The sequence below is a fragment of the Pezoporus occidentalis genome, unplaced genomic scaffold, assembly GCF_034315485.1.
Source record: "Pezoporus occidentalis ecotype Australia unplaced genomic scaffold, CSIRO_AGI_Poc_V1 ctg86, whole genome shotgun sequence".
Taxonomy (NCBI): domain Eukaryota; kingdom Metazoa; phylum Chordata; class Aves; order Psittaciformes; family Psittacidae; genus Pezoporus; species Pezoporus occidentalis.
The window spans coordinates 4,650,819-4,678,367 of NW_026916220.1; the positions used below are offsets into that span (position 1 = coordinate 4,650,819).

A 27,549-nucleotide genomic window follows, 5' to 3' on the forward strand; every position below is an offset into this window, starting at 1 on the left:
GAGTTAAGGCAAGCAGACAGCCTGGCAGATGTTCTACCTTTTTTAGTCTCAGTCTCGTGTTCTCTATGTTCAACAGGGATTTAAACATACCTGTGGTCTCTGAATTCTGTGAACATCTGCATTCTCACCTGGTGCACAGAGAGATAAAACTCAAGGAACTGTATCAGCTCATACCAACTGACAACATAGCCAGACTGCTAACAGATACAGTCTTGCTGTGTCCGTTCACATTTGAAATGTCTTAGTGTAACACTTTGAATCTTAGGATTGTGGGATAATTCAGTCTGGAAGGGACCTCAAGAGGTCACCTAGACTAACTGCCCTGCTCAAAGCCACATCACCCTTTGTCTCTTGTCCTTCCAGCGTACATCACTGTAAAGAGCCTTGCTCCATCTTCTTGAAAACTTCTGTGTTGGTACTAAGGGGCTACTATGAGGTCCTCCTGAAGCTGTCTCTTCTTCAGGCTGAGCAAGTCCTGCTCCCTCAACCTTTCCTCAAAGGGTGAGTGCTGCAGCACTCGGACCATCCTGGTGGCCCTCCACTGAACTTGGTCCGTTTTTCATTGTGCTTCCTGTATTGGGGGCCAAAACTGGATGCAACACTCTAATGAGCACTGAGGAGGCAGGGATAATCCCTTCTCCCAGCCTACTGCCTGTGCTCCTGAACAGCCCAGGATGCTGTTGAACCTGGTCATTGCCAGGTTCTCATTTTTCACAAAGAGAACAACCAGCCATTGGCAGAATCTCCACAGGGAAGTGATGGACTCCCCAGTGCTGGACACTTATAAGATTCAACTGGACAGGATGCTAGGACATCTAGTCTAGATCAAGCTTTGCCTAGAAAAGTTGGGACCAGAAGATGCTTGCACCTCCTTCCAGCCTGGTATTCTATGATTCTACGTGCCTAGAAACGTGTTCCAAGAGGCCTTGCTCTAAGATTTCCACAAAGACCAAAGTGGGGTTGACTGTGTGGGAGATGGGACCTGTCATTATGGGCTTTGGCTCATTCAGCATGCATGCACTCATTTGTGCATTCAGCAGGCACAGCTCTTCAAAGCAAGGGGGTTCACTCTGCTTCCCTCTTCTCTTGTATAGCTGGAGCTCCATAAAGCTTTATAGAATTTTATGTATGTTTGTAGGACCAATTAGAAATACTTCAAAATATTTGTATCTAACTGCTCACTCTTCCTCCAACAAAAAAAAAGGACACACCAAGCTTTCTTTAGTCTCTGATTTTTAATGTTTCTCTTTCAACTGGTCAAATCTTTCTTACTCCTGATCATAAATAAGTTCATATTAACAGGACAGAAAAGACATGTAAAGTAAGATTAGTGGAACTTAAGATTAGAAGATGCTAAGAAATTTTAGAAGGATTTCAGTGCTGGTCTCAAGACAGCAGGATGGTTTATTAAGCCTTTCACCAAAATACAAACAAATCAGAGTCAGGGATGAAAATCTAAACTGCTTTTTTCTTGTCTGTGGTTTAATGAACACACCTATGTGTGTTGTTTGATGGAATAGTTTGTTTTGGAAGGGACCTTCAAAGGTCATCTGGTCCAAATTTCGGACAGCGCATATTCTCACTCAATATGAAACTGAGAACTAGGACCGAAGTGGAGATGTGGACAGCACAGATCTATAAACACAAAATCTAAAGGCCTAGCCTTTTCTCATTGCAGTCTGCTCCGGCCATGGTACCTTGCCTGTTGTAATAACAGGCAATGAACAGGCAGAGGAGGAAACATCCTGGGGTGTAAATGTTTTCAAAACTAGAAAGAAGGTGTTAAAGGGAACACATAGCACAAAAGTGATATAGAAGAGAGAGACTGCTGGGCAGAACCCATCATCTGTTCTTCCCATAGAGGCAGAGATGTTGACAGCAGAAGGTAAAATCATAGCAAGCCAGTGCATCATGAGAAAACTTGAGATGGAGTTTTGTGCGCTCCAGAACTGCAGGGGCCCCTCCACAGTGGCACAGTAGGAACCCGGACGTCTTTTCAAGCTTCACAGTGCTAAACTGCAAACCGAACCCGATGCTCCTTGCAATGAGACCCTCTCACGGGCAGCTCTGTTTCCTCGACGTTTCCTGCTCCGGGCCTGTCACCAGCAGAAGGCCCGGCGCTGCGGTGTCCGCACCTCCCCGTGATGAGTTCCACCGGTATTGCCGCGGCGGACCCGGCCTTCCAATGCCCGGCCACCTACTTGTTCCGCTCCTGAGGGGCAACTCGCTCCCGCAGAAACAGCCACCTCAGCGTCAACGCCCCGGCCAGGGCAGCCGGCCGGTGCTCCGCGGGACTGCCGCTAGCTGCAGCCAGCGGCCCCAGACGGGCTGCGCCGTGCAGCGGTGCTGCCAGCAGGGGGCAGCGCATCGCCGCCAGCAGTGGCCTTCATGGGCGCCGCCCCCGCCCGTCCCTAGCCCGCCGCCCCCGCCGCCTGGGGCGGAAGCGAGGGCGAGTGGCGGCCGGTGCCGCGCCGCGAGGAGCGGGCATGGCGGACGGGACGCGTTCGCTGCGCGGTGGCAGCCCGGCCTCCAGCCCGGTGCTGAGCGGCCGGGGACGGGCTACGGCGGTGGCAGCGGCGGGGGGGAGCAGCCCGCCGGGCCACGGCTTCCGCAGGGTGACCCTCACCAAGCCCACCTTCTGCCACTACTGCACCGACTTCATCTGGGGGCTGGCCGGCTACCAGTGTGAGGGTGAGGGGTTGCGGCGGCCCTGCGGGGGGCCGGGCGGGCCGGAGGGACGGAGCGAGGGCTGCCGGACGGGGAGCGGGGGACAGGCCGGCCGCCGCCGTGCTGACGAGCGGGTGTCCGTCGTGGGGGACCGGTCGGGGACGACAGCCGCGTCCTGGGTGAGATGGGGGGGGGGGGAATTATCCGAAAATACTGCTGGTAAAAATGGTAGTAATAGTAGTAAGTAATGTGAAAAGAGCCTGATAATAACAAAATAACACATTCTACTAAAATAATCTGACAATAGGAGTACTAGTAATAATGGTAAACTGTAATAATAAAGTCTAATGACAACTGATGCTAAAAATTCTATTAGTAGACTACTATTAGTAATAAGTGTTAATAATAATTTCTAACAGCACTAGTCATAAGCCTAACAATAATAGTTGTAAGTTATAATAGTAATATCTAACTATGATAATGATGAAGCTTCTGGTAATAATGGTAAAAATCGTAACAATAATAGTGGAAGATTGAGGTGTGTGTGCACTGCCGGTACCTGTGTGGTGACAACAGTGTTTGCTGTGATCCAGCACTGCCCTTGCCCATCTCAAGGTTTCCCTTATCTGCCAAAATGCCTGATAGCAAGGAGGAGCCGCAAGGTGTGTGGGGTTTGAACCTTTTAAACCCAGGAGGGCAGAAGGGCTCTCTAGGTCTCCTTGCTGGCCCTTACGGCAGCAGAGGTTCCTGGAGACGATGAAATTATGGCTTATTCTGACGCAGCAAAACCAAGCAGTGTCGCAAGGAAAAGAAGGTTCTCACTGGGCAGTTTTGAGTTGTTTCCTGACAGAACACCTTGATGTCTTCCTGCGCGTATGCAGCCCACCTGACTTGGGTTACGTCTGCAAGACTACATCTGAAGTAGCTGGGCTGTACAAGAGCCTCATTGTTCAGGTGGTGTTCAGGTTCTACAAACGAGGCTGTGTTTGTAAGACAAGCACCCTGCAGTTCTTAAAATAGCTCCTGCCTTTTGTCATCGTTGTGGGTGAAGAAGGTGCGGGATTAAGTTGAGTGGGAAGTCATGTTCCTGTGTGCTGCCAGAGAAGTCTGGCAGGAACGGGTTTACGTTTGCTTAAAACTTTGGCTGCGTGATGTCTTGTTCTGTCTTCATGGCACAAAGTCACTGCATCCCCTAACAGCAAAGAAGCCCCAAATTCAAGTGAAAATTTCTTACTCTGTCAAAACATGCAAGGCTAGTCTTTTACAGGCTTATATATTACTGCCTTAAAAAAGGCAAATTACTGGAGTCACAAAAGTGGGTAAAGGTGCCAGTTTTATTACTTGAAGGGCTGAGTGCCTTTGGTATGTTAACAAGTAAGAAGATGCAGAAGGTTTCCACCCAGGTTACCTCAGTTTTTTCCCATTCACATACTACGTATGTAAAGGTGTGCCGAGCTGTAACTTGAATTTAGGGTCTTTTCCTAATTTGAAAACTGCACTGACATTTTGTGGTTTGGAATTGTTTTCCCGTTTGGCTTTTCAGGCTGAATTCTGGGTGAGGATTGTTAGCACCGCTGTCTAGTGGCTGTGACCTAATGAGGCACTTGCAAGCTGCACTGTTAAGATACCTTTTTTAAACCTAAATGTGAAACCTCCACCCCAAACAAGTCATGTGTGAGGGGGAGAGAAAAACACACTTAGTCTGCGTAAGGTGTACTGTGGGAGGGGAACTCTGTAATGTCCATGTCTCCTTTGGATTAAGAGCTGATCTTTTTTGTTACTGTTCATCTATCTGTTTTCAACCAGTTATGCTCAGTGTCATGTTTGTCTTTTTCAGCTGCTAAACAACAAATCTCAGATATACCTGATGGGTCACTTGCTGATGGTGGCTGCTTTTGGCAGCCACACGTACACCCTTGTACCTTGTTGAATAGCTTGGCAGCTCCTTCTTTCAGAGTTATTTAATAAATGCTATTATGATTTCTCAAATGATACTTTAAGTAAATTCCATTTTGTAATTACTTCCTTGTCACATTTGCTTTGACTAATGGAATTTGATCATCGTTCTTTAGCAAGTAATAAAAGGGTGATCTCTAGGAGTGCCAGGCTGATTGAAAACAGAAAAATAATCCACCCAGCTTTTAGTGAAGGAAATGTTTGCAGTAGACTGCAAAAACTTGGTAGATAATTGCTATCTCCTTTTTCTTCTCCCCAAGGACAAGCATTGCGGGTATAATTACAGCCGAGCTAATGTTGGCATTATTTGGATTCCTTTTGATAACCCACCCACAGGCTTCAAGATGAAGCCATCAAGGGGCCTTTTTCTAGGTGAATTTGCAGTGGTACTATCTGTGGGTTTTGGTGTTCAGTCTCCTGATGCTGTTTGTATTGAAGTTGCCTGAAGCTGTTCTTGATCAAAACGGAAAGTTCCCAAACTTGGAGAGGAACTGAGCATGCTGATGGTAAGATCTGTCAGTTAAAGAAAGGGTGGGGGAAGCTCCTGCCCATCATTATTTTGACTAGTTGTGTGGCCTAAATGACCTGGACTTGAGTTTTAATTGTGATCATGCTTTTTTGACCCGTGGAAAGGGGCATCTTCTGTATGTGAATGATAGGTCTATGCTGTTTTTCAGTAAACTTACCAGACACTCAGCAGGCTGGCATATGCAAAAATACAGGAAATGAATTCTTAACACATTTCTGTCAGTGCATGCTAAGATAAATGGTCCTTCCCTTTTCTTCTTGTGAACTCTGGAAAATACATAGAAGAGATGCTCTGATACTCTCCGTACAAGGCACGAAGTGTCCTGGATCTAATCTCTCAGATTTAGAGTAAGGTACTGCTTCTCTCTTCAGCTCAGGGCCAGTGCCGCTCTTGCCAGCAGTTTGTACAGCACAGGAGGTACTCCTGGGGATAATGGCAGCACTCTCGCTAGTTTGACAGGACATTTTTATGAGTGAAATTTTACAGGTAAGGCAGTAGTCATCCTCTGTGGATTAGGTGTCCAGTTGGGTCTGAAGATGTCACTGTATTAATAAGCTTTTGTGCACTTATTTATTGTAACCTCTGTTAACCAGGCTTGCAGCTGTGGTTTATATTTTTATTTCCTCCCTCCTGCAAATTTGTTTTACATAAAACCTTTGTAAATGACTCTTTATTTTTCTTGCCACTTTACTCCTTGTAGCTGTCACTTCCTTTGATAAGCGTGTGTGTATGTGAAAGAGTAAGTCATGTCTGGATTGTACCATGAACAGTTACTCTTTTGTATTGCCTCTGCTTTCCAAAGGCTGGTAATTTCAGGTTTGATTGGGTTTAAATTTCCTCAGGCTTGGGGACAAAGAGGCAGGGTAAGAGACTGCATTTCTATGCATGTTTATGTGCATCTTAAAAATGAAAAATATTAAATATATTGTTTGTGTAAGAAATTAAGAGTTGAGTTCTTACTGGTAGTGCACAGAGGAACCAATTCCATATACAGAAATAATAGCAGATATTTTGATTTGGCATTTGGGATTTATTTTCGCCACCAATAAATACATTTCTTATCACAGTGTAGTGTGGTTTTGGTGTTTTTTTTTTTCCCATAAATGACTTAGAAAATGTAGGAATAATTATGAATCAGTGCATTTTGGGAGCTACAAATATTTCCAATGCTATAAATCCTTCTAATGTTAACTCAGTTTAGTTTCTTTTAGCCGAAGGTAAAATGTAAGGATTTAAATAATATGCAAATTTGTTAGTAAATGTGGTAAGTAATTATTAAAATAGTAATAGTAAAAAGTAATTTGCTTGGGTTTTAGGCTTTGCATTCCAAGCAGAACCTCCAAACTTATCCAAGATGCAGAAACCCTTATTTCTCCTAATTTGGTTTAGATGTTGGCTGACAACGCTGCTGCTTTTCCAGAATAAAATGTAAATAATGATTTGGAGTTGCATTTATGCCATAAATCTTTGACTGAGCAAGACGTCCAAAAGGTGGTGTGATTCATACAGGCATGTCGCAGACATGGGCAAACCATGTTGTGCTTTGTCAGTATAGCAGAACCTAGAGGTCTTCAGACAGCATCTTTGCAGTGGTCTGAGGTGCATATTCTGGATGTGTTTTGAGCAGTCCGTTCCATGTAACGACTATTCTCAGTAACTGGAGCCAGACAGGGAAGGTGTGTTTTAGTTTAAAGCTGGACATTAGACTAACAGGGAGTCTGTCTTTGTAAGGACATGGAAATAGTAGCAGGGAAAAAAGGGGTGAGGAACAATGCCCTTGAAATCTCATCCTGTCTAATTAGTTTTGTTGTTGGGACAGCCAGCTGGAACATCCTTGACCCTGCTGGCTTCTGTCAGCTCAGTTTTGAAGGAAGTAGATGGTGTATGAGATTCTTCAGAAAGTGTTAATGCTTGCAGTTCAAAAGGAAAACAAATTCTTCTTTCATCTGTTGAGCTTGCCTTGCTTTTGGGGCATTTTGAACAAAAAATGGAAGCTGCAAGAAAGTAAAGTGGCAGTAAAACCTCCCCTCTATTGTACAATCAGTTTGAATTTTCAAGACTTGCTGGCTTTATTCTTTAGTGGGTTCCTTGTCAGGGCTGGGGCCCTTCCGTGCAACTACAAGATGTTTGATGTCGAGATGCAGGGTGAGTTTGTGGTTGAGATGTTCAGTGGAGGTGCCTTTACTGCGTTTTAAATTTACATTGAATCATGTGACTGAATTTGTCTTGGGAGCAAACATAAAGGCTGTCAAGAAAGGGGGGAAAAAAAACCCAAACCCTAAAAACCCCTCCAGAAACACTCCCCAGAAGAAACCCTGACAGAGAAACTTACCTCAGTTCCCGTCAAGCTGAAACGTGTTGGGAAAAATGACACTGACTGACACCCTGAGAAGTGAAACTTGGTTACTGGTCTGGGCTTGAAGGATAATCCATTTTGTGCTCAAGAGAACTCACACTTTTCTTTTTCATGTCTCCCTGTGACAGTGCTTCAGAGGAAGATGTTCTCACCATTGGTGATGCAGAGAAAAGGACAGGGCACTTTGCAAGGATGCACACAGCTTTTGTAGCTGGAAGCTATTTTGTATTGATAGTGTTATCCTAGATTTCAGTCCAGAAACTCAATTAGGTAGTAAGTAACTTACCGCAGAAAGTGCTAAAGCCAGCAATCCAATACCAGCCTTTGCTCTGTGTTACTGCCTCAGTCTGACTTGGCAATAAATGACAAAAGCAATAAAGAAGGTGCTCATCAATTCTTCATGATTTGGAGTGGCTGTGACTGGTACTCTGCAGGTTTCCTTCCTAGATGACCTTTCATCTAATATTGCTTAGACTTTATATAGTCAGGTGTTCCTCAGCCATCTTCTATGTCTAATACCCTCAGGTTCTTTCCATCCTGCACAAAATTTTTCAATATTCTGTGTAGCTTTCCTGTGGCCCATATTCTTGCAATGCCGTGCTAAGGGTCTAAAAATGCATTTATTCTTTCTTGTAGTTGTGTGGGAGATAAATGACAGACTAGTTATTTCTTTCTTATAAACGAAGGACATTGAACTCTACAGTTTTTCCCATAAAACAGTCTCTAAGCACTGTACTGAGCCATTTTACAGCATTTTCTTTAAAAATTGGCTAGTGTTTCAGTCAGAAGTGACCTCAGTACTTCATGAGTGGAGAAGCACTTGCTTGTTCCTGTTTTCTGTGACGTTTTCATGTATTAGCTGTGTGCTAATGCATCCTCTAGTTCAGGTTTGTTTTACTTTTGGGAAGTAGTACATTTTGGTAACAAATCTCCTTTCTCTAGAGATGGTGTGCGTTCCTCCTTTATAGGTGTAGAAGTTTGTTTTAAAATGGGATGTAGCACATCCATCTCAGCAACACAATCTCTGATTATTCTCTTGTCCTTCAGTTTTAGTTATAAGCAGTATTTTTGAGTAGTGGTGTTACTTTTATTTCAGTACTTTACTGATAACATTAGAAGGTATCCTGGGGTTTTCCATGTGAAATAACCCCATTAAGCAATCACTTTGCATTGACAATTGCTTTTTAACAAGGTACACATTATGTACAATGGGCATTTATCATCTAACTGTAGATGCTGATCTTGTAGTGCCATGGAGGATGATATGCAAAGGCTTTGACTTCTCATTCTTGGCAGTTTGTAATGAATATTTCTGCTGATTTTCCCCTACCCGCTTCTAAACTCTTAAGTCTAGGGATAAGGAATTTTGCTGTGTTGTTTCCAGTGGATTCCCCTAGGCAGGGTCCTTGTTGCTTGTCTGTTTTCTCTTCTTTGATTACGATAACTTGTTCCTAATGTTGTTTTTCTGCTTAGTACCCTGTAGAAACCTGGTTCTCATCCTGATTTTGCTGTTCTTTTCTTAGGTGGCAGCTTTGAATTATCTTTGAATCAGGCTGTCCCTGGCTGAACTTTGCTTTTTGGTTATGTCACTAGTTTCTTCCAGAGTTATTTCTGACACTGCATTTCATCACCTCAAACTGTCTTCCTTCTAGACTAAATGTTTATTAAGCCCATCCCCTTGGCGAAACTGCTTTTGCAGTACCTATTGAAAACAGGTGACTAAGTTGCATTCATGCATTTAATTTGACTGCACCAATGGGGAAAGAACAGGAGGTATGTATAGCATTTCGACCTTTCTAAAGGATTAAATAATATGTGATGATCACCTCATGTTTTATCATTTGTTTATTTCTTGTGTTGTTTTTTTTTTTTCTTTGTTCAGTTGGGTTTTTGTTTCTTTGTTTGGGGTTGTTTGTTTGATTTGTTTTGTTTTATACAGCACCTTTCAGTTTTCAGGGAAGCCTGTTCAGAAGTGCTCCCAAGCAGAGGGCAAAACCTAACATTTGTGTATCACAGTGTGATTAGGAACTCAGTGGAAGTGTACTTTTTTTTTCCTAAATGTACCACCACAATATTTTTCCTTTTAAACCATATTATTACCAACTCTTGTCTCACTTCTGTTAGTCTGTTATTTGCTAGAATAAAGTTAACCCAATATTTCACTTCCTGGTTTTTATATAAATATTTGCACTCACTTGGCTCTGGAACAAGGTGGGTGTGTGACTGTGTCTGTATATATTCCTATGTATATATTCACATATATATACATGCATTTGAAAAACACGTATTTGTATTTTTATATGTGTTTGCTGGGGTTTTGCAGTTTAAAACTGAGTATGACTGATTTACTTGGAAGTATGTTTAGGATTACAAATGTAATATGTTTCTATTGCTCACCTGCTTGGCTTCATTTTTAAATAGCACTTGTATGACATAAATGTCATAGAATCATACAATCGATTAGGTTGGAAAAAACCTTTAAGATCATCGAGTCCACCTGTTACCCCAGGACTGCCAAGCCCACCGCTAAACCATGTCACTGAGGGCCTCATCTACACGGTTTTTGAACACTTCCAGGGATGGTGACTCCACCACTTCCCTGGGTAGCCTGTTCCAATGCCTGATCAACCTCTCTGTGAAGAAATGTTTCCTAATAGCAGCTTGAGGCTGTTACCTATTACTTGTTACTTGGGAGAAGAGACCAACCTCCACCTCACTACAACCTCCACCTCACTACAGCCTCCTTCCAGGCAGCTGTGGAGAGCGGTAAACTCCCCTCTGAGCCTTCTCTTCTCCAGATTAAACATCCCCAGTTCCCTCAGCTGTTCCTCATCAGACTTGTGCACAGACCCTTCGCCAGCTTCACTGCCCTTCTCTGGACGCACTCCAGCATGCCACTTGCTATGTAAAAATAATGTTGTTCAAGATCTAAAGCAACTACTAGTGAGAAAAAAAATTACTGTATTTGACCACAATTTCATCTGTCCCTGGAGATTTTGCCTACAGAGGACTGCTAGAAAAATTGTTTATACTTTGGTAAACAGATGTGTTTTGGAGAAACCAACTGGTTTGAACTTGAGGTGTTAAATAGAGCAGTGTCTTGTCATGCAGAGTAGTGTTAGATTACAGTGGCTAGGAAATAGGACTTCCAGTTTAAGTGCAAGAATATGTAGCAATTAAAAAAAAATAAAAATCTCTGTTCCTCATTGCATTGCTTTCTCTTCAGCAGAATGTGTCACATTTTAATGTTTTCTTATGATGTAATTCAGGAAATGAGTCTGTACTTTTTTTGCAGTACTTTCTCTGCAGTGTGTGAAGATAAGAACTGGTACACCTTGTTAGCCAGTGAGCGTAGGAATACTCCACTAGCCAGTTTCTTCAGTGTTTCAAACAAATGCTTTCTCAGTGCTGCAATGATTGCATGGTTCAGAGCTTCAAAAGAAGGCAAAAGAATACAAGGAAATTGCTAAGATTCCTCTAACCATGAAGAGGGCATGAAGAAAGGATCTGAACATCAAGTAAAAAGGCTGGTCCTGTTTGAGGCTGTGGATGCTGTCTTTCAGAATAAAAAATGCTCTTTGTGAGATGAAAAATTCTCATCAGAATGTAGTTAGGATGCTAGAGTCAGGTATAAATCATCACACATATAAATTTGCATGGGAAACTGATCAGGACTAGCAGGCCTGGAATGTGCCTACTATGGAAAGCAGCCGTTAGATTTGAAACAAAGGTGTGGGCTGAGTGGCATGACCTAGGAAAAACTGCTTTTTCATGTTAAACCTTTCTCAAAAGAGTGTTGATAGGGAAGACTGGAAGAGATTTCAAGCTTCTTAGATTATTTGCAAATATTTGGAGAATTTAAACCTCTTAAGGCACTTCCACAAGTTGATGCATGAATTTTGGGTAGCCATGGATGCCATCAGTTATATTGGTGACAGAGTACTGCTCTGGGACAGTTGTGCCATGAGATGTGAGCAGTGTGTCTACACTTGATGCGCGAGAGTTGTCATTTTGTGATAATAGCAGCCCTTCCAAAAAGTAGTCCCAACAGCTGTATTCTAGAAGGGGTTGAAACTTGAGGAAAATGGTGTTTGCAATTATGTTTGATGCTCCAACCCTCTGTCTAGATGCTGAGGAGACTTAACTCTAAAAATAGAAGACGCTGAGTGAAAAACTGAGCATATAACTGAAAATGAGGTGGTGTGAAAGAAGAGGTGTAATCTTAAAAGCAAGTGAAAAGATTCCTGTTTTGTTTTCTGTGCCATTGACTTGGATGCCTGTGGTTTCCCTTATGAAGAAGAGAAGTTAACCAGTGCTGCATATTCCCAAGAGCAGCTGGGGATATTAGACTTCTCCAGCTGAATGCTTTTTCAGAACTAGGCTGAAGTAGAAGGTAAAAATACTGTAATGTTTTAAATACCCTTCAAAATAGCTAAGTATATTCATGTCCATTCTGGTTTGACCCCTCTTATTCTGTTCCTTTTATATTCTCTTTGTTCCAAATAACTCCTCTCTGACAAGTGCCTTGAGATTTCTTGAAGCTATTGTATTTTCATTCAAGCACTTTTTCTTCAGGAGGAACAAATGGTTAATTAAAAGTGAAATCCTCCTCCCCTACCTTTTCACAAGTCTGGAAAAATAATAGAGATATATTACAGTTATGCAGTACTTCTGCTTAGTGTAACTTTTTATCTAAATACGGTCTCATGGGAAGCCTTAAGACCCTTTCCGTGTGCTTTGGTAAATATAGAATCATAGAATGGTTTAGGTTGGAAAGGACTCTAAGATCCTCTAGTTCCAACCCCCCTGCAGGGACACCTCAGACTAGACCAGGTTGCTTAAAGCCCCGTCCAGCCTGGCCTTGAGCACTGCCAGGGATGGAGCACTCACAGTTTCCTTGGGTAGCCTGTTGCAGTCTCTGCTACTGCCTCATCACTCTTGCAGTAAAGAACTTCTTCCTTATATTTAACCTAAATCTCCCTTGTTTAAGTTTGAGCCCATTATCCCTTGTCCTGTCACTACAGTCCCTAATGAAGAGTCTGCCATCTCTGGCATCCTTTTAGGCCGCCTTCAAATATTGGAAGGCTCCCTTGAGCCTTCTCTTCTCCAGGCTGAGCAGTCCCAATTTTGGACTTGCTTCAGTAGCTCCATGTGCTTCTTATGTTGAGGACACCAGAACTGCACACAATACTCCCAAGTGAGATCTCAGAAGAGCAGAGTAGAGGGGCAGGATCACCTCCTTTGACCTGCTGGTCACGCTCCTTTTGATGCAGCCCAGGATATGGTTGGCTTTCTGGACTACAAGCACACACTGAAGCCAGCTCAAGTTCAGTTTCTCATTGACCAACACCCCCAAGTCCTTCTCTGCAGGGCTGCTCTGAATCTCTTCTTTGCCCAGCCTGTAGCTGTGCCTGGGATTGCTCTGACCCAGGTGTAGGACCTTGCACTTGGCATGGTTAAACTTCATGAGGTTGGCATCAGCCCACCTCACAAGCGTGTCAAGGTCCCTCTGGATGGCATTCCTTCCCTCCAGGGTATCTGTGAGGTAACTGAACCACACAGCTTGGTGTCATCAGCAGACTTGCTGAGGGCACACTCAATCCCACTGTCCATATCACCAACAAAGATGTTAAACAAGACTGGTCCCAGCACTGATTCCTGAAGGACACCACTCGTTACTGGTCTCCAGCTGGACATTGAGCCATTGACCACAACTCTTTGCGTGCGGCCATCCAGCCAGTTCTTTATCCACCGAGTGGTCCAGCTATCAAATTGATGTCTCTCCAATTTAGAGACAAGGATGTCACGCGAGACAGTGTCTAACACTTTGTACATGTCCAGGTAGAGAGCGTCAGTTGTTCCTTCCTTATCCGCCAATGCTGTAACCTCATCATAGAAGGCCATCAGATTGGTCAGGTGGGATTTGCCCTTAATGAAGCCATGCTGGCTGTCACCAACCACCTCCCTCTTTTCCGTATGTCTTAGCATAGTTTCCAGGAGGATCTGCTCCGTGATCCTGCTGAGCACAGAGGTGAGACTGACTGGTCTGTGGTTTTCTGGCTCTTCCATTTTCTCCTTCTTGAAAATAGGGGTTATATTTCCCTTTTTCCGGTTGTTGGGAGCTTCACCTGACTGCTGTGACTTTTCAAATCTGATGGATAATTTTTGTGTATAAATTAATAGCTGATTATGTTACATAATAAATTAAGAAGAACTTGCCCTGCCAGTCTGATCAATTAAAACAAAACACACCAAATGTGAAGCCAGATACAAAACAACAAACTTGTGAACATTCAGCCCATTTTTAGGAATGATTTCTAGTTGCTTATGAGTAGACTTTGAATTTTACTGTGTTGTGGGCAGAGCTACTGCATCTTGGAAGTTCTTATGCGCACGTAATTGGTGTATGTGGTGACATTGCAAGCTTCTGTTTTCCAAGTAGATGTAAACACTCACCTTCTGAATTATATATTGTCTAACTTGTGTGAAAGACCCTATTCCTGAAGTTCAAGTTAAGTATAGTCCTGAGTCTCATCAGTGTCTCAAGCTTAAGTGGTGGAATTGAAATACCCTTTCTTAAGAGGAATCTTATAAGGCTTGAAATTCATAATAAAATTAAGAACGGTGGTTAAAAAAGAAGCGTATCACAAGATATTAGCACCTTCAGTTTGCTAGCCTTTCTGGAAATAGTGCCTAGCGAGTGTTTTACTTTCCTGTGATTCATCACTGTATGAATCATTTGCCTTCCTGACCATGTCAATACCCTCACAGCAACCACGTTGAAGCAAATACTGAGTGTACTTACCCAGCTGGCACAGGACCCTCTTTGCTTTCTGCCTGCCTCCATCCCTTTCTTTCCAGCTCTGTTTTTCACTCAGATTCTGTAGTTTTGTACAGTTCTGTCTGTGATGCAGCTTGGAAATGAAGCTCTATAGGAATGAGCGATAGAGGTTGCCATGGCAACTGGGGTGTTTTGTTTTTGTTTGTTTGTTTTGGTGTTTTTTTTTTCCCCTTCACTTATTTTGTTTTGTGGCTCTAGAAAGTGTGGAGGTGTCCTAGATAATGCTGAGATTACACAAGTTGAAAGAATACTTACCTTGGGGTTGCACATACTAAGAATTTGTCCTACATTTTGAGTGTACTCAGTGTTTCTTTTGAAATCAAAACTGTGTTATGGAGGTATGTGGGTGCTATTGTAGCTAAGATTAGCAGTAGTTTTTATTCTAGTCTCCTCAGGATTTTTATTACACTTTAATATTCTGTATTCAGCTTTTAAGAGACAAGGTGGAAGGAAGTGCACCTCCGAGGCATTGCAACCCTCCTGCTTACTGGTTACATAGCTGAGTGGAGGAGGTTGGTTTTGTGTGAAATGCTGCCTGTTTCTCCTTCCTTGGTCCATTCAGGGACTTAAGAGTGTTTTGGAGGGAATTCTTGTGGTTTTACCCCCTAAAGCACTGCATGCACGTGGTATACGTTGTGTGCCCCTGGGGCAGGACTACATTAGAGCTGCTCTGAATGCTATAGTGTTGAGAATGTCTCCAAATCTTTGAGTATTGTGAGGAATTCCAGGGAACTGTGTCGGCATCAAAGTTTTCTGCCAAAATGCCACCATGGCTTTTGAAGTCCTACTGTTCATTAACTTCTGCTGTGGCCCATCCTGTTTATTTATGTGTAACTCAGATTCTTTTTCAAAACTCAAAATATGCTGTTGTTATCTCCCTTTTATAAGTGGGGACGCTTGTATATAATTAAAATTGCAGAAGTGTTAACAGGACTGATTTTGTAGGAGACATCTCTGTTGTCCACCTGAGTTTTCAGAAACTAGTTACTGAAGTATGACATTGACATTGTGTGAAGCTGTATGCATTAAGCTGGAAAACTAGTGATAGTGATGCAGAAGGCCACATATATGAGGCCTGGAAACCTGCAATGTTTATGTGGGGTGCCTAAGCATGGTAAAAGTTTCAAAGATGCTTGCAGTAAATATAAAATTGTTTTGGTGGATTTTTCCTTGAAATTGAGGGCTGTATCAGATTGCCTTGTGGTTTTTGTTGTGTTATTCTGTTCTGAATGCTGTAAGCTATAGCTCTTTGTTTTGACCATTCACTGTGAGTCAGCTGGAGAGTGCTGATAAACAATTGACAAAGTTACTCTTTGTAAAGCATCACCCTGAAAACAGTGGATTGGAGAAGCTGCTGCAGACAGCAGCTGCAGGAACTCAAGTACCATATCTTTAGCATTCATGACACTGGTGTACATGTCCTTCTGCAGTAGAGTTCTTTGGTCCAGCTGGAGCTTCCTTATCACTCTCCTGGTTTTAACCATTGCTTGTTTCTCTGCCCTTGCAGATGCTTCAGAGCTGGCACCTCTCTGCTCTAGCCACTGTTCATTATGGTTCAGTTGATTGCATGGGTAATCTGCAGTAGAAGACTGAAGAGGTTCCAGCTTAAGACAGAGCCAGGGAAAAAGACTGATGTTGAAGTGGTCTTCAAGAACCTTGTCTGTAGTGGTATCTAGTACCTGATTTTCTTTTTACCTCTGTGGCATCTTACTGAAATTGAGCTGGGTGGTGTTGGTGTCCTCTCTTTTTCTCCCTTCAAGGGTGTTAGGAGCTATAGGTTTTCACTGCAGGTACAGATGAGAGGTTTTATGTCAAACTTCAAACCAGCTTGACCCTTTCTAGTTGTGTAAAGGCTGCAGACTGGAAGATCTGGCAAAAAACATGATTATGTATCATGGTCTGGCACCTAGTTTGCATGGGCAACCTTCATCCTGTAGCCTGTACAGAAGAGCTCCTAGAGTACTTAATTGTTTGGCCTCAGATAGATTTCTATGGTTCAGAGATGATTTCTTTTCAGGATCCCTGTCTTCAGGATCACAGAGTACCACTGCCAGCCTGCTAATATTCTCCTTTGCTGGAAGGAGAGTCACAGCCATCCCGATGGTCTGTGACCTTTGCATTGTGGGTCTGACTTCCCTGTGGTGTGCAAACACAACCAGTAATAGTGTGTTTAGCAGTGGAAAGACAAATTCGGTGGACAGAGTGCAAAAACTGTGTTCCTCCAGGCTCCTTGTGCAACTCCACATCATGAGTGTGATGCCTTTTGCTCTGGAGGATCTTTCTGGGGAAACTGCCAGGAGATGAGTTGCTGAGCTCTCTCCTGATGCAGCTGTTTTCAAGATTTCTGGTTTTCCATCAGCGAGCCAATGCCTTGTCACAGGGCACTGTCCTTTCTTTGGTCTAATCCTCAAGAAAAGAGAAGGTGTTGGTGCTTTCTGGATTTGAATGCAGGTTTGACACTAGCTGTCTTCCATTTGTCTGAGGAAGAAAAAGCTCTTCAAGTTGTGGACCTGTTCTGTGCTGAAATCCCATGCCTTTGAAATTCTGTGCCCATCTTCATTTCATAGGTGATGGGAGGATGGGGAGGGTGTTTTTCTGACAGGTGGGCTTCTGTTAGTTCATTTCTCAGTTCTGGGCTTACTGTACCATGGAGGATGGGAGAAACAAGATAGAGTTTGTCATAAGACATCAGAATATTTACAGCCTTGCTGATGAGAGTGTGATTGGTCCTTAGGATAGGCCAGGGTCTTTGTAAAACTACCAACATTTTAGCAAACCTGTTGTAACCAAATTGGTGCTTTTATGATTGATGGTTCAAGTATATAATGTAATTCATTTGACTCTTATCATTATTCAGTAGCTTGTCTTGTTTTCACTTGACTTGTTGCTATTGTATTTCGTAGGAGCGTATCTGAAATACAAATGAATAGGAATTCAAATGTGTTGCCTTGAAATTATAGAGCTCAGATGTTACAAAAACATTCTTTTGGGTATCTATACCCATAAATAGAGCTTGCTCTCAAGTAGACCATTCTAGAGATACAAAGTACACCACCATCCACATTGCGCAGACAGAGTGTATGCTGGTATCTCCATTTAAAGCAGAGGCAGGTATGGCTGGTTAAGTTGGCAAGGCCAGAGAGTTCTGGAAGGAGAAAGAAGCTGGTAAGTACAAGTAATCTATAAGGATGCTCAGTAAATATTTGAAAAACCTTAACAGGTTTCTTATTTCTTCTGGATTTTTGGAAGAAGACGATCACAAAGTGTCACTGAACTGTAAGTCCACTAAGGCCCAAGGCAGTGAGAGAGGAGGGTGGTTTTGATGCCTCACTTATTAAAGCTTTCAGAAATTTTTCCACTCCTGTCTTGCTGTTGTTCAAAATGTTCTGGAAAGATCAAAGCTTCTAGTGACAGCTTTCCTGGTGACATTTAGCAAGCATTGCACAACAGACTTCTAAACTTAAACTAGGTTGTGTTTTTCTCTGAGAGAGCACACCAGTATTGCACACAGGTCTTTGCATGTTTCTGCTGAATTGGGAAATAAGCTGGCAAAGTCCATGTACTGTGTCCAGCATTCCTTTCAGGGAATAGTCACTGTATTCAGGCTGGCCTGTGATCATGGTTCTAAAGAGAAAAGCTGAATGTGTCCTATGTTGGCAAGCTGCTACAATGGAGAAGGAGCTCAAAGCTGTGTAGCAAATGTAAAAGTTGAGTCCCACAGATTTCCAGTGAAAGGAGAGCATTGCTTTTAAGTTACTCATGAAAACAGCATCTCCACAAGCTGGAATGGTCCTGTCTGCATAAGCAGTTCAATAATAGTATGTTTTATGTAATAATTTTAAAACACTGAGATTAAAAGTATTTTTCTCCAGTGTATGACTGCTTAGCCTGTGGGTATTTCCTCAAAGCTATTGTCTTCTAATTATCAATGGATCTCTCCACTGAAGGCAAAGGGAGGCCTGCTGAACAAAACAGCCTGCTTGCAGGGCTTCAGAAGTGAGTGAAAAAGCCCCTAAAGGGCAGAGGCACTCTCAGATCAAGCCTGTTATTTTGGCTTGTGTCATGTCAGTCGCATGCTATGGAGGAGCAGGAAGAGAGGAGGAAATAATCTACTTAGTTTTGACCAAAATAAAACTTTGTTTTGGTAGTGTTAGACTGACTTGGCCTGAGTTTTGTCGGTGCTGATATGCCCTTTAAGTCCCACTGATTCATTGTTTGGAAAGTAGAGACTGTTATTGTTGTCTTGCATAACAGCTTTGAAGCTTTGCTTTACTCCCTGGCTTTGCTAGATCTGTTGTTTGTTTTGTTCTGTCCATCCATAGGCAGTTGTCCTTCCTCCTTCTGTCTTTGGGGCATGCTGCAGTAGCTATGCCTTCTGCAGTGAGCATCCTTCCCATGGTGTGCCTAGGTGTACTTTCATTAAAGTAATTTGAGCAAGCTGATTCTTCCATGTTCAGCTTTCCTGTACCCATCTTCCTTCCCTAAGCACTCATAACCAGCCTCTTTATAAACCAGTGCTGCTGCTTCATGACTGTGAGCTCCAGCAGAGCCAAGCTGGAAGCGAAGACATCGCTATGGGTACTGGCAATCGAAATAGGAATTTTGGAAGCCTTTACAGGTCCTGGACTAAAGCAGTTTGGTTTGTTGATCTCCAGAAGGCAAAGGGTCCTGCTGTGTTTCAGGGTAACTCTGGGTAAAGTGGCTGGACTGAACAAATATTTGCATCCCTTTCATTAGTAAGAGGGGTAATAAGAGGAAGCCTTGTTTTCACTTACTCTAGCAGTGATTGCCAGTGCTCTTAAAAAAAACCAACAAAACATATATTTTTGTCACTTAATGAGTATGATCTTCCCTCCCCTCCTTCCTTCTTCTTTATCCCCCATTTCCCTCCCTTTTCCCCTCTTTTTTCCTCTTCCTTCTCCTTTCTTTCCCCCACCCCTTTCCATCCGCCTTTCAGGACAGACTACCTGAGCTCTCGAGGTCACTTGCTGCCCAGCTTTCTGTGAAAAAAAGTAATATTCATTACAGTTACTTCAGGGACATACTGAGATTTGTGCCCAAAGTAGTAAATATTCTTGTAGAGATTATTTTGACAGTGTATGTGTCACAGAAATAGCACACTGTCTAAATTATGTGAACGTTAGACATCACCTCCACAGGGTTGTTATTACTTTTCTGTCTTTCTGCTTGGAATGAGTTTTGTTTTGCAGATCAGAGAAGAAAAGGATGGAAATCCCAATGCTTCGAATGTTGTTTGGGCTTTGTAATGTCCTCATCTCTTCCTTCCCAGCAGGTGTCTTCTCAGGTGAAAATCATGTGAGATCTCTGAATTCCCACAGTCATTTGGTTTGATAAATGCCAAGACTTTTCTGTTAATTGCTGAATTTGTAGCATTCTTAGGCTTGGTGTCTGTAGTAGGCAAACATTCTGTAATGCTGAGGAACATTTGTATTCTAAAGAATAGCTCTGACTCTGGGGAGAGAAAATGCCTCTAAGTACTGAACAGGTTGCCATGCTGGCTTGATGTAGCATAGGCAAATTTAATTACTCCCTTTTGTTCTATATTGTTGATGCCTTGTGTAAGTTGGTGACATACGGAACAAAGATTTGTAATAATTTTGTCTGTTCAAGAGAAATATTTATGTTGCTAGAAGTACTAGTGTTAATCTCTTCTCAGAGGGTATAATTTACCCTAAGTTATTCTTTCAGTTTGATAAAAGCAAGACATATGTTCCATGGTGTAATTTATGATCTAGTGTATTGATTTAAAGTAAAAGAATCTTGGCTTCTGTAAACTGCTGTGCTTTAGCAAGCTGAAAGGAGTCCTGCTGTTTTACAACCCAGGAGCCTGACCTTAACTCTTCAGACTACATAGTCAGATGTACTGCACTCTAATGCTCTCTGCTGGAGTTAATGAAAATGAAAATTACTGAAAGTATTGAAAAGGAATTGAAAAATTCACCCTGATAAAGTGAATTACCCCTTTGGAGTAAATGGATGAGTTATTCTTTCTGTAGTAGCTGCTGCATTTGAAACATAGTCACCTTTACTATGAAGCACAAGGCTATGAAAGTGCATTTTGTGCTGCCCTGAGACTGCTGCTAAACCTGATGGCTCTGATTTCTTGCTGAGGTCAGTTGTCTGTTGTACCAGGCACATGGTAGTGGAAAAAAGTGTCTGTGCTATCACCTTTCCAAGGAGCCCGCTTAACCACATCAGCTCCCTGGAGAAATAGCATCAGAGTTGTACTCTGGGTACTCACCACCGTGGAGTTTGCAGCCAGGAGACTGGTGGCTCTTGGATTTATCCACTAGCAATGTGGGCTCTGACCAGAGTTATCACAAGGTACACATCTATGATCTTATCCTTTGCCACCAGTAAGGAGCTGGATTTTTGTGTCCCTCTTCTCTTCAAACAGTTGCTCCTCTCTAGGGGCAGTTAATCTTTAGGGCAGTTGTGGCCTGTTGAAGTCCTCCCATTGTTAATTCTGGAAACATGTGGTGGAAAGTATTAAGGGGCATGATCCTGGTTTTTCAGAGACCTGCCCACCTTCAACTGGCAGAAAATGTTGCAGAAAAAGCAGCTGTGATTTGTTCAGATGGAAAAAGAAAAAATTGAATACAGGTGAGTTTATTTGACACATAAAATGCAGTAATGAGTTGAAGGTTGTCATGTTAAAAAGGAGGAGACAGAATCTTGGGGTGTGCGGGTTTGTGGTAAAGAATGAAAGTTTCTGTAAAGGTGGAGATGGGGAGAATGTAATTGTACCACCTGCGTGTGGTCTAGGAAGCTATTTAGAAATGTGCTTAATTTCTGAAATGAATACTTCAAATTTTTAACCGTAAAATCTGTGCAGAGTGCAAAGGCACATTCCAGTTCAGGATAGGAGGAGTAAAGTTGCACTTTAGATACCTCATGAAGACTTCGTGTTTCTCCATCTACTGTGTTCCATCTTTTTATAAATATAACCTTTTATGGTTGACGCGTTTGGGTAGGCAACATCTAGAACACTTATAATACTTGCAGACACCTGTTGTGTAGAAGGTTGGGGGTTTTTTGTCCTGTACAATTTCCATGTGCTCAACAAAAGGTAGGCAACATTCCTGTGGCCACCCAAAGGGTGGTCCAGTGCCAGAGTCAGTTGCTAGCCATAACCACAGCCTTTATTTTTTGTCTTGTTTTCTGAGCATCTTAGCAGAAGACAGGCATAACTGAGGTTACTGTGCAAGGGAGTTTCCCTCCAGAACTGAAAGCTGGCATTCACGGCGTGTGAAATGCTAAAATAAAACCACACTGACTGCAGGCCTAGGGTTTGGGTTGCAGACAAAAGCAATAGAGGGAAGCAACGAACTCAATCGAGGTTGCAAGTGGAGTTGTGGCAGTAATCTTAGTAGGGTGTCTGCTACTTAACTCTCCTGTTAACAGCCCAACATCCCCTCTTCAAAGGCCAGTAATGAGCTGAGAGTTCATGTTGGACATCAGCTGCTGACAAATCTATTTAAGTGAATTCATTTTGATCTACCATCTGACTGCCTGTTGTCAATGAACGTAAAGTGATGGGGGGGGGGCAGATACTCTTGCAAGTTGATGAGCCTTGAGTCAGCTTTTGCAGATCAGGCAAAAGGTGAAGTTAGAGGTGTAATGATGCGTCTAGGGAAATATTTGCCCACTGTGTAACTGTCAAAAAACTCGCATATGTGAATAGGTCCACAGTGAGTTGTGTGTTAAACTGATTATGCTTCCAGGACAGGATCAAATCTATTTTGGTCTTTGTGTTGACATTCCATGATCCTCCTTGGATATCAATTTGGTAGCTCTACTTTAGAAATACAGTTGTTAAAGTTAAAATAAATAAATAGACTTACGTGTTAAAATACAAAATTACAGATTTATGTTTGAAAAGTAGCAAAACTGAATTATGGTAAGTATTTCCTCAAAGAGCAAGCAAAACTAATTTTCAACACCTAGCATCTTTTTTCAGGACTGTGTGTCCTTTCAAGAGTGGGAGAAGAATATGTGTCAAATTTGGTTATTTCATAAGTGTTTCTCACCCAGCCATATTTACATGGGTCACTGATACATTGATAGAGTCTGTACAGCACATAATCTGTCTTTTCTTTCCACTTTTGGGATCTGCTTTGAAGTCTGTCTTGAGGACAGAAAGAAAAAGGGTGGTGTGGAAAAAGTGTGGCATATTTGAGGGTGAAAACAGCCCTTGCTTTGCTAGTAAGTGTTGCACAGCTCATGAATTAAGAGTGATGCCCAGCTTTCTATCTCCTGCCTTCCTAGGGAGGGCTGAAGAGGGATGTTTTCCGTTTTCTTAGAAGTGTAGTTTGGAGAGCTACTGTATGTTCACTGGGTGCTGCCATACATACATGTCTTTATTAAATCACCAAGTCAAGCAAAATGCGTTCTGGGAAGTGTAGGCTTATGGACAGAAACTGCTGTCAAGCTGTCCCTCGTGCCAGATGTGGAGCAGTCCTGTGGTGCCTGATGGCTGTTGCTCTGAATTCCCAGAGGTGTTTGTGCAGGGCCTGGTTAACTTGTGTATTGAGTTACTGTGTGCACACTTGAAATAAAAGCGAATAGCCACTTGGAGATACTTGTCTTGTGGGCTTAAAGTGCCTGCTGCTTCTGCAGGTCATAACATTTCTGGGAGCGATATGTAGTGCATTGCTCTGTTCTTTCAGTCTGCCCACTTGTGAACCAGAAAAATGAGGGAAAGCAGTACCATTTCACTGATTTCATTAGTCACTGATGATTTCTCCTTGACTAGCTCTCCTTTATGAAGTTTTTGACAGTTGCCCGTTTATATTTGAAGCTTCATATTGTCACCAATTGTGGGTTGGCTCCCATGGGAGCCTTTGTCACCATGTTTCTGCCTGCAGTCCCCCTTACCTAGCCAGGTGAACCTGAGCTTCAGGCACCTCTGAGGCAGTGGAGAGGCTGCCTAAACAGATGGCTGGGGCAGATGTCTTCTGGCAGTGGCAGGGTGTATGTGGTAGATTGCAGACTAGCTGGTAATGGGCAGGCAGGTTTTCTCCTGCAGCCTCTGCAGCCCTGCTCTCACAGCAACCAGCTGACCTAAAAGTGTCAGTAGAAGTGTTGTGGAGACCTGAGGAGAGAGTAGGTTATGTCCATCTACATCCATGTTGTGATAACATTACGTAAGTGTGGTAAGAATTCACCTATTCACCATGTGGGCTCGTACCTTTTTTTTAGAGCAGAAGATGCATCTTTCCTCTGCCCAGTCAGTCACTTGTTCTCTTTGGTCTCTTCTGTGCTGATGGGCTCTGTGCTTCTTACTCCATGGTGACCACCTTCAGAGGTGTTGGACATCTGCATTTGTAGCTCTCAGATTCTGTATTATCATCCCTTTATTAACTGTTTCCACCCATTTAGCCAGGAACCCTATTAACCTTAAAGATGCACATAACACTTAATAGCAGCCATTAAAAGGTTTGGATTTGCTCCATTCCTGTTTTCTTTCATCAGTGCAGTAGTCAGTGTGTTACACCATGGGTGATGAATAACATCTTTGTACGCTGTAGTGACTTGCAGTGCTGCTTTTTTCTCTGACTTGCAGGCTAATGGAAAACAAACATCTGCCTACTGCTCAGATTAAGACAGGGCCAGTGTGAAAGGGATCATCTTTCTTTTTGGGCCTCCAAAGGGAAGGGTTACCTTGCATGGTCTGGCAGTAAGCCACATAGAGAAGTGGACTTGGATTTTAGTGCTTGAGTTGGCATGGGAGAAGCAGGAATGTGAAACCAGAAGTCGCTGAGCTGAAGAAGGGGAGATGGGGAAAATTGTCTTCTTCCGATGGCACTAGCCCATGAAGTCAGTAATGGCAGTGGTCTACGGAATGGGAAACCTGAAATGCATGGAGTTTTTTCAGTTGCTGGTGAAACTTAGGAAGTGGTAAGTGTGCTTCTGAAAAGCAGAGACATGGGAAAACCTCCTCTGTACAGCAACAGTTACCTCTGGCAAGTGATCTTCTGCCCAGGCACTGGCAGAGGTGTTAAGCATCTGTGTAAGGCTTCACACTTGAAATGGTAAGAGAGTAATTCTGAAAGAAGGAGGACTCTAAAGACATAGCAGCATGTGTTACAAGTTCCTAATTAAGGGGGGGGGGGGGGGGGGGGAATGAAATAAAGAATCCCTTGTTTTCTTTGCACAGCTTAACACCATGTAAATCCATGGTAATAAGCTGTGGAAAATATCACCACCATGAGAAATGATTTTTTTTCAAACACTGTCCTGCTTGAAAGTATGCTTTGTGGAACTTGGGCAGAATTCTAAACCTGTTGCTTCCACAGTGAAAGAGATAATTAGTTGCTTTTGGCTTTCAAAGCGGCATGCAACCGGTGCCCTTTAATTTCATCTCCTTCATCCATTACGCTCAGTGTGTAACAGTACGGTTGTTTTCTCCCATTTATTCCTGTTGCATGCACCAGCCTGTAGAATAATTCACTTTCAAGCATCTCTCTCTGCTCTGGCTACATCAAACAGCTGTTCTTTTAACTTCAGACTGTTTAAAATTTCTTCTGGAATTCAAGAGCTCAGTCTGGTGCTTATGGAGAGGGATTCTGGGAGGGCATAACTTGCTGTAGTCCTGTGGTGCATTGGTATAAACTCTCCTTCCTTTTCCACAGCCAAAATGAGCTGGAGTTCATGCACAGCAAGAAGTGTGACAGTTGTGTACGCTCTCAAATGTAGGGGAGATAAAATATGATTTAAAAGATGCGTTCTTAGCTGTATTTGACTCAGTATTATTTTTTGTTTGTTTTTTCACAAAGTCTCTTGCTTGTGAAGGTTTGCTCAAGGTTTTTATTTTATTTCTGCAGTTTGCAACTTCATGTCTCATGAAAAGTGCCTCAAGAATATCAAGATACCATGCTCATGTGTTGCTCCCAGCCTTGTGAGGGTGAGTAAGCACAAACACTGCCTTATCTTTTTCTTGGGATAATAGAACAAATTTATTACTAATGAACATGGTGTAATACCATGATGGCTTGTTAATATCATAATGCTTAAATCAATTGTGTTAGTCACTACTGAGACTTTTATAACTGCTCAAAGGAAAAGTTACATTTCCTTTGAAAAGTCCCTGCTATGGGGAGCTGTGGGTAGTCTGTCTTCGAAAAGACAGTTACTGACATTCTTTAGCTGTTACTTCATGTTCTTACTTGTATGTAAGACTTGTGTATCATTACCTAGAAGCCCACAATGGAGTGGGGTGACTGATTGATATCAGTGCTCTCAGAAAACTACACTGTGTGTCATACTAAAGAAGAACTTTGTACGTACAGTCACCATATTTTTTACAGTGATTTCATCTTACTGGGAAAATATTAAAGCTTCTCTGCCTAGTGAAGGGGCTATGTTTGGCTTCTATTGATTGCTGCATGTTAAGAATTTGCTTGTTTATTGTGTCCAGAGAATAAAGTCATTGCATTGGGTTTCAAAGCAAAAAAGTCAGAGGGCAGGACTTCAACTAATGATAATATTTCAAATTTATTTATTTGGGTAATTAATAAAGTGCTTGATTTCAGATGCCCTGTGACTTTTTCCTCTCATAAGAGTTGAAGCTTAAGAGACGGCTTTTAAAGGGTGTGAAAAATAAATTGGATTTAAAAAAATATTATCTTCTTAGTTGCATCTATAAGACGCAATTGAGGTATTAAGAAGCCAAATTGAGGAAAAACCAAAGTGGTGTTACTCACTTGGGAAAGGATAACAGTAAAGCAGAAAAAAGGAAGGCAATAAGAAACTTATTAGAGGAGTAGTAAAACACTACGAATACCTTAAGTAGCCATATGCAAAAGTCAAATGAGACATGGCAGAATCATGTGCATTACAGACATTGCTGACTAAAGGCACATTTATGGGAACACATTGTGTTGACCTGGGAAACCTGTGAAGGGAAGCTGATTCCCTTCTTTGTATCCTAAAAAGCTTTATAAGTCCCTTTACGTTGTGGAAACCTATGTAGGGAGCGAGGCAGGAGAGTAACTCAAGTTACAGAAAACTGGATACAAATCAGCTACTAATTTTTACTAAATTCCTTTGTCTAGAAAATAATGCGGTTAGGCTTTGTTACACAGTTCCTCTTCCCCACATACTTTTCATCTTGAGAGGTATAACAAAAAGGTATCTGATACAGTCAAATGGTAATAAATATTGTTCTAAGTCTTAGAACCCATGGTGCAGGAGATGGAGATAGTGAGAAATGCTATTACTAAGACCGAGCAATCAGTCATTGCAGTATGGGAAAAGAAATGGTAAGTCGGATGATACAGATGTCTTTGCAAGGTCCTTTGGGGGGATGTTACAAATGGAAACATTCTTTCAACTCAGAGTGTCACAATTGTAAGCTTTTGTGACTGCTTCTTTTGTGAATTTGCTCTAACTTTAATTCATAGTTCAAAATAGTATTTGTGCATTTGCTTTTGCATGGTAAAAAAAATCTAGCATTTAAACTGATTAGTGTTTCCACTTACATCAGTTGTGGATGTCAGTCTAGTTCATTTGTTCCTTTGCCAATTCTTATTCTTTACCTGCCTGAATGATGAATTTTATCTGTTTATTATTTACACGTAAAATGTAACTGTCATTCCTGCACAGTAGAATTTCTTCTATCAGAATGGTGTTGTGAGTCCTCAAAGCTGTTTGGAGTTCAGTGTTGCTGTATTCAGCTGCAAAGCATCTTCTGCGTTATCTGTGTTGAGCCTGTAATCATTATGTTTTGAAACTACAGGATTGTACTGTTCTTTTTGGATTGTCTTGTCCTTGACATGGTTATCCAAGTTGCCTTAATCCTTGTCTACTGTGCAAGTGAAGTCTGCCATATGGGAGATGTCCTTTTGTGTGCAGGCTCTGTCGAAGTAAATATTGAACTTGGCATTTGCTTAAAAAACATAACAGAGCAAAAAGCAAATTATAATAGTTCATAGAATGTGTGGAAAGTTTATTTTTTGTAATCTCCCTGTTCTCCTTTCAGATTATTTATTATTTATTTATTAAAAGGTCTGACATAGGAGAGAACACTGGTGGGACTTTTTCCCTGATAGTTCCTTCTAGGATGTCAGTACTTAGTGTATCTCAGAAATGAGTTTTTTTTGTTTTCAATCTCCTGGATTTTATCTAGAGAAGACTGCAATTGTTAAAGATCATTAGAGTGTGTATTATTTGACACTA

At 42.2% G+C, this 27,549-nt stretch overlaps 1 protein-coding gene across 2 annotated transcripts in view; it reads left to right on the top strand.

Moving 5' to 3' along the window:
* The first annotated feature begins 2,415 nt into the window (after positions 1-2,415).
* Positions 2,416-27,549, top strand: part of DGKQ (diacylglycerol kinase theta) — an 87,966-nt gene continuing 62,832 nt past the window's right edge. For both annotated transcript variants that reach the window (XM_062604457.1, XM_062604458.1), the window contains exons 1-2: positions 2,416-2,691; positions 25,197-25,276. In XM_062604457.1, coding sequence (XP_062460441.1) covers positions 2,487-2,691; positions 25,197-25,276 — 285 coding nt within the window. In that variant the 5' untranslated portion in view covers positions 2,416-2,486. The remainder of the gene's footprint in view (positions 2,692-25,196; positions 25,277-27,549) is intronic.